Here is a 10,077-nt window from a genome sequence, read left to right as displayed (position 1 = left end):
CTTTATCGTTATCCGAAATATATGTTTCACCTGTCTTGCCTCCTTCCCAAGGAGCCCAAGGCAGCCTTCGCCTCCATTAGCCGCCCTGCCCTCCCCACTCGCTCGCGCCTTAGGACTCGGGTCCCTTTAACGCGCACCGCAGGGTGCACTCGTTGGGCAGGAGGCGGGACCCAGGAGCGCCCGCGGGGCCACGCCCCCAGACTCCCATTGGCTGCTTTTGAACGCGGGGCCCCGCCCCTCCGGAGGCCGCGGTGTCTTTATAAAAACCAGACGGCGGGGCTGGAGCCTCGCGTTCTACGGCGTCCTGCGGCGCGCTCGGAGCCTGTCACGCTCGCTCCCTCCCTCCCTGCCTCCGTAGCCCAACGCCAGGATCATGAAGGTCGCCAGTGGCAGCGCCTCGGCGGCCGCGGGCCCCAGCTGCGCCCTGAAAGCAGGCAAGGCAGCGGGCGGCGCGGGCGAGGTGGTTCGCTGCCTGTCGGAACAGAGCGTGGCCATCTCGCGCTGCGCCGGCGGCGCTGGGGGGCGCCTCCCCGCCCTGCTGGACGAGCAGCAGGTGAACGTGCTGCTGTACGACATGAACGGCTGCTACTCGCGTCTCAAGGAGCTGGTGCCCACCCTGCCCCAGAACCGCAAGGTGAGCAAGGTGGAGATCCTCCAGCACGTCATCGACTACATCTGGGACCTGCAGCTGGAGCTGGACTCGCAGTCCGCCGTCGGGGTCCCCGGAAGTCGGGGTCTGCCCGCCCGGGCTCCGCTCAGCACCCTCAACGGCGAGATGAGCGCCCTGGCGGCCGAGGTGAGGCTTCTGAGTTGGAGCCCTAGACCGTCCCCCTCCTAGAGACCGAGAAACGAGGCCTGCAGAGGGAGCGGGGACTTGCCCCGTGACCACCCTTCCTGTTGGGAACCTGGCTGCAGGGGTGCCCGAAGAGAGCACAGACAGCGTGATTCCCCGGGAACTGGGAAAGGGGAGGGACCTGCGGCGGTTGCAGCCTTTTCCCCTCGAACCCGCCCTTCTCACCTCTTCGCTCTCGTTTACGCAGGCTGCCTGTGTCCCAGCGGACGATCGCATCTTGTGTCGCTGAAGCGCCGCCTCGGAGCGGCGGACCCCCAGCCCCGGAGGGCGAGAGGGGACGTGCTCTCTGGTCCCCCCGCTAAGCGCCTCGCCGGAGCTGGAGAGGAGGACCAGGTTGAGATCGGCGGCTCTCCGGTGCTTGCTGGGTCGGGCCCAGGGCTGGGGGACCGGAGAGGGCAGGCTAACTTTCCCCCGTGCCTGTCAACCACCAGAGACTCGGAACTCGTTGGGGAGATGGAATTTCCCGCCCCGTGTGTTTCTATTTTTTGAAAAGCAGACATTTTAAAAAATGGTCACGTTTGGTGCTTCTCAGATTTCTGAGGAAATTTATTGCTTGTATTGTATATTACAATGATCACCGACTGAGAATATTGTTTTACAATAGTTCTGTGGGGGGGTGTTTTTTTAATTAAACACTTTAGATGATAACAAAGTTGTGTTGTCTTCTTGAATTGAGTGGGGAGGGCCCTGGGCTAGGGGGCTGGCCGCTGACCCCCCCTTGCCGCTGGTGTCTGGGAGGGAAATGGGGAGGGCCACATCTGGACTTTTTTTTTTTTTTTAGCGACCTGAATGAGCGTTTCCGGTGTCTTTTAAAGTCTATTCTTTCCCGTATAACTGGCCATTTCCCTGCTCCCCAGTGTCATAAAATTAAATCCTCTAGAATTTCTCAAAGTGGTCCTTGGGCCATCTGGGTCACCTGGGGAGGTTGTTAAAATGCAAATTAGCCTGCCAAGTCTCCCTGTGGCTTTGGGGAGTACTCAACACGCCATTTAAGTTGGAGAACCAGGTCAGTGGACCACCTGCTATCTTGCCAAGATGGGGGAAACAAGACCCAAGGGAGAAGGGACTTGCCCAGGGTCACATTCCCCAGTAGGAGGTGCCTTACCCAGGCTGCCCTAGGGTTCCCAGCTTGTCCAAGTGAATGAGCAAGTTGGCAAGGCCAGACTGGGCCCAGCTGCTGGGCCACCTGCTCTGGGTCCAGCTCAGCCCCTCACCCTGGCCTGGCTGCCAGCTGCTCAACCTTCTTCTCCCCCCCTCCCCTCACCCGGGGTTCCTGTGTGGGCTCTGAGGAGGGGTGGGCTGGTCCCATACCCAGCCCCTCAGCAGGAAAAAGTTGTCATTGACAAGGGCCTATTGACAAGGGCCTATCTGCCTGGACATGTGTGTGCGTGCATACTCATGGGGGTGTGCATTTGAGTGTCTGGGCCTGTGTGACGTGAGTGAACTGGTTGTTACCCCTCTGGGGCTGGGTCATCTGTTGGTGTACAGCCCTGGGATTGTGGATGAGGATACTCATAGAAGTGTATGCAGAAGGGTGAATGTGAGCACGTGTGTTCTGCAGTAAGTGCACAACCTCTAGCTGTTTGGGCTTGTGTGTTCTGCCTAAATGCGCGCTGCGGGCATCTCCTAATGGGTCTAGCTCCATAGATGGGTTTGTGCATCTGGGGGCCACAGAACCCCACGCATGAGGGTTTCCATGTGTGTAATTGTCCTGCAGATGGGCCCTTCTGGACCTCTGCTGGTAGAAGAAGGAGGCAGAAGGCCTGAGGCAGCTGTGTTCAGGCAAAGCCTTCCTCAAAAGTTGGAAATACCAAGTCTCGGCAAATGTTAGGCCCGGGGGGGACACCAACTATCCCTGCCACGTCGATTTCCTTGTACTACACGAGGAAACGGAGTTCTGGCAAGAGCCAAGAACTTTTTCCAGAGAGCAAGGATTATTACATTTTGTCAATAAATAAAATAGCAACTAGCGCCATGAGCCTGACTCTAGGCTCAACCCTTTACCCAAAGGATCCCTGTGGGGTTAAAGGTAGGATTTTGATGCCCGTTTTTTTTTTTTTGACAACAGATGAAACAGGCTAAAGAGGCCATGATCAAAATAATATCATTTATTGAACTCTAATTTTTTAACATTAAGCCAGATACCACCACCCTCCCAAGCAATTTACGGACTTTATCAAAGAACGCAGTATTTGTAGGTAACCTACATCCCGTGCTGCCTCCTCTCCTCTTCCTCTCTCCCGCCGTTTTATACAATTAACCTCATAGGATCTTTTTACCAAGTAAGTGAAACGCTTAGCACAGTGCCTAACAGGAAATGTTTGATAGTTACAAATTATTATTATTGTTATTAATTGTGGTCTGTGCGTCCTTGGAGTGTTCTCGGAGGCACACGTGTGCACCCCGCCCCACGCGTGGGTCCGGTCTGCAAGCCCACGACGGGGACGTGGGCGTGCCCCCCGCGTGTACTCCTCCACTGTAGGGCCTTTTTCCAGGGGAGGAAGGGGCTGCGGCAGGGGCCTGGGCCACCTCCCCAACGCCATTCGGTTGCACTCTGGATTCCACGTTTCCCTCTTTTCCCCTTTGGCCCGGACCCAGCCCATCTGGAGGCCGGCACGGCGGCGGCCTGGGAGCTTTTCCATCAGCTGGGCCCGAGGAATGCGGAGCTATTTAACCTGAGCATCCCCAGGTGTACGGAGGCGCCGCGCTGTCTGGGACCCGCCGCCTTTGGCACCGCCGCGCTAGACAAACAGCGCGCCGCCCCCGCCCTGCCCCTCCGCCCGCAGCTGCAGCCGGGCCTGGGAACGGGCGGGCGCTCGCCGCTTGCACAAGAGGCTCCAGGACGCGCCGAGGGAGGGAGGAAAGAGGCTGTGTGTGTTTGTGTGTGTGTGTCTGTCACAAAACCCTGCTCCTTTCAACCGCTGCTTGGGAAATCTTTAGGACCTTAACCCCTTCTGGACAGGGTGCCTCGGGGCCTGGGCCACGAGACCCAGAGAAACAACAGAACCAAGTTTCCTGAGGACTGGACTCTGCCTCTCCAGGGCTGTGGGCCAGACACCTGCGTATTTTTTATTTTATTGAACATTTATATAGCGCTTTTATGTGCTAGACACTGTACTAAGCTCTATCAACTCATTTAATCCTCACAACCCTATGGGGTGGTGCTATTATATGTCATTTTAATAATGTAATAATAATAAGCTAACATTTTAGTAGGGAGTCAGGTAGAACCCAGTCTCTGAATTTAGTCTTGACCGACCATGGGCTTCAGAATAAAGTCAACCTCCACCTCAAGGATCAATTGAACCGGTGTACATAAAAAACTTAGCACCATGGGTAGCTCCTAGTAGACATTTAGTAAAACATTTTGAGCCCTTACTAAGGTGATTGTCTCAACAGCCCTTTAAGGAGGGTGGGCCCATTGCTATTCCCACTTATCAGATGAGAAAAGGGAGGCATCAAAGAGGTGAGGTGACCCATCCAAGGCCATACTGGGACATAGACTCAGCTTATCAAAAACCAGGCTTATAAGGGGTCTCATGTTCCCAGAGAGTGTTCAATGTAGTCTTTCACCTTATCTCCAACTGAAATCATACCTCAGATATTTACCAGCAGGGTCACCCATGGTGGACAGGTTTCACTGGAGCTTCCAGACTAAAACAGATTAAGAAGGCCTTGTGACCTACTTCCGAAAATTAACCATTAAAAACCTAATGGACCACAACAGGACACTGTCCAGCTTGCTTGCTTTGGACATGTCATCTGGAGGGATCACTTATTAGAGGAAAACATCACATTTGGTGAAGTAGAGGACCATCGAAGTGGTAGAAACCCTCAGTGAGATGGACTGCACAACAGTCCCAACGATGGACTGGAACATGTAATTGTGAGGATGATGTAGGACCAGGAAGCATTTCCTTCTGTCATACATAAGGACACCATGAGTCTGAGTCAATTCGAAGGCAGCCGTCTAGTCTATATTTATACATACATACGAATATATATGTACATAGACATATGCATAAACTATAAATGCAAAACAACACATATCATGATTTTTGTAACCCACATTCTGGCATTGCTTAATTTTAAATGTAACTAGAATTTTTTAAAAGGAGCCCTCATGGCGCAGTGATTAAGTGCTCGACTGCTAATTGAAAGGTCATGGGTTTGAACATACTGGCCACTCCATGGAAGACACATGTGGTAGTCTGCTTCTTTAAAGATTACAGCCTTGGAAACCCTATGGGGCAGTTCTTTGTCCTATAGGGTTCCTATGAGCTGGAATTGACTTGATGGCAAAGAGATTGGTGTGGTTAGAATCTGAAAAGATGAAAATAGCCCAGGCTCTCTACACTAAGAGGTCCTTGGCCAGACCCTGTTTCTGAGAGGATGGTCACACAGCTAGGCAGAGGTCTTGAACCAGATGGGGACCAAACTCTGTGGAAAGATCTGATTCTGCTCTGGGGTCTCAGGAGTCACCAGGAGCAGATTTCTGGAGCCCCCCACTCCAAGGGCCAAGGATGCTTCAAACACACACACACACCCTCCCTTAGACCAGCCAATTTGTCACCTCAGACCTCAAAGTTGGTTTGATAGAGGGTGCTGCTGGGGCACCCCCCACTTGGCCTTCTGGGAGCTCTAGGTGCCTTTTTCACGCCAGCCACTTTTATTGAGCCTCAGAAGCTGCCCGCCAGACGCCCCCCACCCCCACTACCCGAGGTCCCCTACAGCGTGGCTTCTCAGTGGCAGGCCCCAGCGACAGGCGGTGCCTCAGATCCCAGCCTGGCTGCCAGGAGCGAAAGGAGGTGAGTCACGCTCGGGGCTGGGCGAGGCTGGGACCGGGGTCCGGGCACCGCTGTCCGGGAAAGGGAAGGGAAGGGGAAATCTGAAGGCCAGGAGGAGCGTCGGGGGTGGGGGCGCCCTTATCTTTCCGGGAACCGCCCAGCTGGCGCTTCCTGCCCCACTCTTGCAAAATCGCCTCCTGCAAAGCCTCCTTCCTGGCGCTGCCCCGGAGAGGGGCGCCCCAGGCCGGTGCAGGGTTGCGTCAGGCCCTTGTGCAAGGGGAGTGGGGGGAAGGAGGCAACTGCAGGCCAAGGGGGAGCGAGGGAGGCAGACCCAGGTTCTAATTGGGCTGCTTGCTTCACCGCCCTGACCCCTCGGCACCTCCAGCTTTAAAATGGGTTGAGGACTCAGTGATATTACCCTGAATCCATCCACTCCAGCCCCAGGCCAGACCACCGTCATCTCTACCTGGTAAGCTGTACCAGCCCCAATGAGCTCACTCAACACATAGTTATAAAGCTCCCACTATGTGCAGGAGTCAGGGCTGCAGGAGATAACAATTCATATAAAAATCCATGCCCTATTGGAGCTTACATTCTAATAGAAGAAGACAGGCAGTAAATACGTAAATATGCATATTATAACCTGAGGTCGACCTATCCTGAAACTTAAGTTTCAAGGCTCCTCCTCTGGAAAGGGCCCTAGCAATGTGTTCATATAATCATATGTTTTTGTAAAATTTGCGAAAGCTTTTTACTTAGAGGCCTCACAAAACCTGGATTCACTCCAGAATACACAGAGGGGATGTGGAGGGTCCCAGCTTAAAGGCACTGCTACAGGAGGCAGAGAAGAGTTATGTCTAGGGATGCTGGGGTGCTGTTTCTTTCTTTTGCTCAAGGCCCAGGGATCTGCTAGCGGCAGGGAAGAGCTGGGTGGACCGGAGAGCTGCAGGGCAGTTGAGCACCCTCATACACCAGCACTTGCGGACGGTGCTGGCCCCGGCCTTCCTCTGGTCACTGGCGCCCTCTTCCGGGGAGAGCCGGAACTGCTCTAGCGCTGGCGAGAAACATGGCCCTGTCTTTAAAGCTTCCAAGCAGCTGTCCAAGGCATAGTTGGTCTCTCCACCTCGAGCAAGAGAGAAAGAAAGGTCAGGACTAAAAGGAGGATATGGAATGTGTGGCTAACTGCCTCCATGAACAGCTGCCTCCTTTGCCATGAGACCAGAAGAACTGGATGGTGCCTGCCTACCATTACTGAACGTTTTGATCAAAGATTCCGAATCCTGATCAAAAGGGGAAAAATACAGAATTTCAATTTCTCATGGACTCTAGACATTCTGGAGCCAGGGAGAGTGGTTGAACCCCTGAAACTGTTGCTCTGAGATCATCTTTAAACCTTAAAGCAAAAATGTCCCCTGAAGTCATCTTAAAACCAAATAGTTTAGCCTAACTAGTAAAAAATGTCTGCGTTCAGCATTATGCTCTTTTAAGAACTATCTATATGGATCAAATTGACAACAACAACAACTTAAAAGATTACATAGGAGCCTTAGAGGTCAGTGAGTTTATTTAGTGAAGGAGGAACAACTCAGAAAAGGAGGGTGAGAATGGTTGCACAACTCGACGAATGTAATCAATGTCACCAAATTGTACATGTGGAAACTGTTGCATTGGTGTATGTTTTGCTGTGTATATTCTCAACAACAATAAACTAAATAAAATTTAGAAAAATTTTTTTTTTACTAAGTCGGACTTAACCTTCGCCGTCGAGTCGATTCCGACTCATAGCAACCCTATACGACAGAGTGGAACTGACCCATATGGTTTCCAAGGAGCACCTGGTGGATTCAAACTGCCTACCTTTTGGTTAGCAGCCGTAGCTCTTAACCACTATGCTACCAGGGTTGGACTAGAGGCTTCTAAAATTTAGCAGGAGGGTTTGACTGGGAGATCCCTTGTTGTTGCCGTTGTTGTATGTTGTTAAGTCAATTCTGACTCATAACCACCCTATATGACAGAGTAGAACTGCCCCGTAGAATTTCCTAGTCTGTATTTTTTTTATAATCTTTACAGGAGCAGATTGCCACATCTTTCTCCCATGGAGCGGCCAGTGAGTTCAAATTGCCGGCCTTTCAGTTAGCAGCCAAGCGCTTAACCATTGTACCACCAGGGCTCCTTGGGAGGTCCCTTAGATACCACTTAACCCAACCTTCTGGTTGTAAAGATAAAAAAAGGGAAGCCCAGAAAGGTTAAATGACTTGCCCATAGTCCCTCAGCCCTGGCCTCCTAGGCTAAGGTCATAGCCCAGGAGGTGATTTTGGGGGTGGGGAATGAGAACATACTTCCTTCCCATTTTGAGGATTAGCAAGTCATCCTGACTGGGGGCCTTTGCATGTGCTGTGTCTGCTGCATGAAACTCAACACCCCACAAATCTCCTTTTCATTAGGTTTCAGCCAAATGTCACCTCCTCCGAGGTCTTATCTGACTATCCCATCTCCATTCACTCTCTTTCAATGTGTTTTTTATCTCCTCCTCAGCACCATTCACATTTGTAATTGTTCTTTGGTGAGTTTCTTAGCATTTCTGAACCTGTTGTACTTACAACAGCTTATTATCCTTGTGACAGTTTTTTTAAATGGCCACAAATTCTTTGACACTCCTGCCATCAAAAGATTGGTCAGTGTCCCCTCCTTATGAAACTGAGTGGGTTTTTGTGACTACTCTGACCAACAGATGATGGCACAAGTGAGGCTACGTGACTTCCAAAGCTAGGTCATACAGCCTCTGCCTGGTTTTCTTGGGGTGCTTGCTCTGGGGGAAGCAGCCACCATGAAACGTACCTGACAACCCTGAGACCACCATGCTGGAAAAGCCATGTGTAGGCGCTCTGGCTGACAGTTCCAGCCGAGCTCAGCCTTTCTCTCATCCACATGTGAATGAAGACCCACCCATTGGCCAGCTCAGTCCCACTGAGTGACCCCAGTTGATGCCACAGAGAGCGGAAGAATTGCCCAACCAAGCCCTGCCTGGATTCCTGACCCATAGAATCCATTAGATATAATAAAATGGCTGTTGTTTTAACCCACTAAGTTTTGGGGTTGTTAGGTAATAATATATAGCCAGAACAATCCTGTTTATTTGGTTACTTGTTTCTTGTGTCTCCTTTCACTGGACTGGGGGCTCCATGAGCTGCTTTGTTCTCTCCTATATCCCCACTGCCTAGCACAGAGCCTGATGCAGAGATTCAGTAAATATTTGCTGAATCAGTGAGAGAGTGAAAGAATAGATGTACGTGCACCACACTCTAGGGTCCTGCTCCTTTCACCCAGCCAGGCAGGGTTTCTGGAATAATCCTGCAGACACCTTTGCATTAGGAAAAGGGGCATCCAGGCCCCCTGCCATGCCCTGGTAGCCCAGTCTCCAGGCCTGGAAGCATGGCTGTGGTCACCAAAGCCTACCACGGCATCAGGGCCCCTCTAGTAAGCCCCTAACTGCATGACCTCCCTTCTGAGTTCCAGCCACCACACTTTCCCCAAGTTCCTTCCGATGATGTCTTCTAAGGCTGCGTTATCTGAAGTCATCTCTTCCAGAAAGCTGGGCCACTTTGAAAATTTTTCTAGACACCCTTCCTGAACCCAGGGACAACCCCTCCCCCAGCTTCTTGATGGCAGACAATTGCAGGTATTCCTCTAAGACTACTCCTACCCAGCACTCTCAGAGCACTGCCTTGCCACATCTTGCCACTTCCCACCCTGCACACAGAGTCCTCTATCCCACAATTCAGTCCTGTAACGTGACAGCTCCATCCCAAGACACCTACTATGAGCTGGGTGTTTTGCTGCCAGCATCTCATTTCAAAACCTTCATAACCCAGTGAGGGCAGACATATAATTACCCCATTTTATGAACAATAAATGTGAGGCTCCAAGAGAAAATAATTAGTTCCAGGGTACATGGCTGACAAGTGCTCTTCTGGGATCCAATTCACGGTCATCATCATCCTTATAACTATAATCTATTAAGCACTGCCCTGGTGGTGCAGTGGTTAAGAGATATGGCAGCAAACCAAAAGATCAGCGGTTCGAATCCACCAGCCCGCTCCTTGGAAACCCTATGGAGCAGTTCTACTCTGTCCTTCAGGGTCACTGTGAATCAGAATCAACTCAATGGCAATAGGTTTGGTTTTCTTTTCTTTTTTTTGAAATGGATGCTAAAATAAGTGGGTTAAACTTTAAGCAGGAACAGAATATTTTCATACTTTCAAAGTATCTCCCTCAAAATATTTAATAACTACAAAGGGTAAAATAGGAAGCTTACGGAGGCGAAAGTCAGCAGATACCACCTTAGACAAGTGATCGGGGTTAACACCACTAGTCACACACACTGACATCAGGTACCCCTGATAGGATGCACTGAGAAAGGCACGACCTCACTTCTCT

The 10,077-nt window shown here is 51.4% G+C and overlaps 1 protein-coding gene across 1 annotated transcript; it reads left to right on the top strand.

Annotated features, from left to right (window-relative positions):
• The first annotated feature begins 279 nt into the window (after positions 1 to 279).
• ID1 (inhibitor of DNA binding 1) lies at positions 280 to 1,499 on the top strand. The gene is made up of 2 exons (XM_049869798.1): positions 280 to 796; positions 1,041 to 1,499. Exons 1-2 carry the CDS (start codon positions 374 to 376, stop codon positions 1,080 to 1,082), a joined length of 465 nt encoding a protein of 154 aa, XP_049725755.1. The 5' UTR covers positions 280 to 373; the 3' UTR covers positions 1,083 to 1,499.
• Positions 1,500 to 10,077: the final 8,578 nt, after the last annotated feature.

Source organism: Elephas maximus, chromosome 25, assembly GCF_024166365.1.
Source record: "Elephas maximus indicus isolate mEleMax1 chromosome 25, mEleMax1 primary haplotype, whole genome shotgun sequence".
In the NCBI taxonomy this organism is placed as follows: Eukaryota; Metazoa; Chordata; class Mammalia; order Proboscidea; family Elephantidae; genus Elephas; species Elephas maximus.
The sequence above is the reverse complement of the archived record's forward strand: the minus strand, read 5'-3'. Positions and strand labels throughout refer to the sequence as shown.

What these genes read in the sequence shown, in the direction of transcription:
- ID1 (XM_049869798.1), top strand. Translation starts at nt 374, where the DNA reads ATGAAGGTCGCCAGTGGCAGCGCCTCGGCGGCCGCGGGCCCCAGCTGC. An exon ending in TGAGCGCCCTGGCGGCCGAG is followed by an intron (nt 797 to 1,040) that starts GTGAGGCTTCTG and finishes TCGTTTACGCAG; the next exon opens with GCTGCCTGTGTCCCAGCGGA.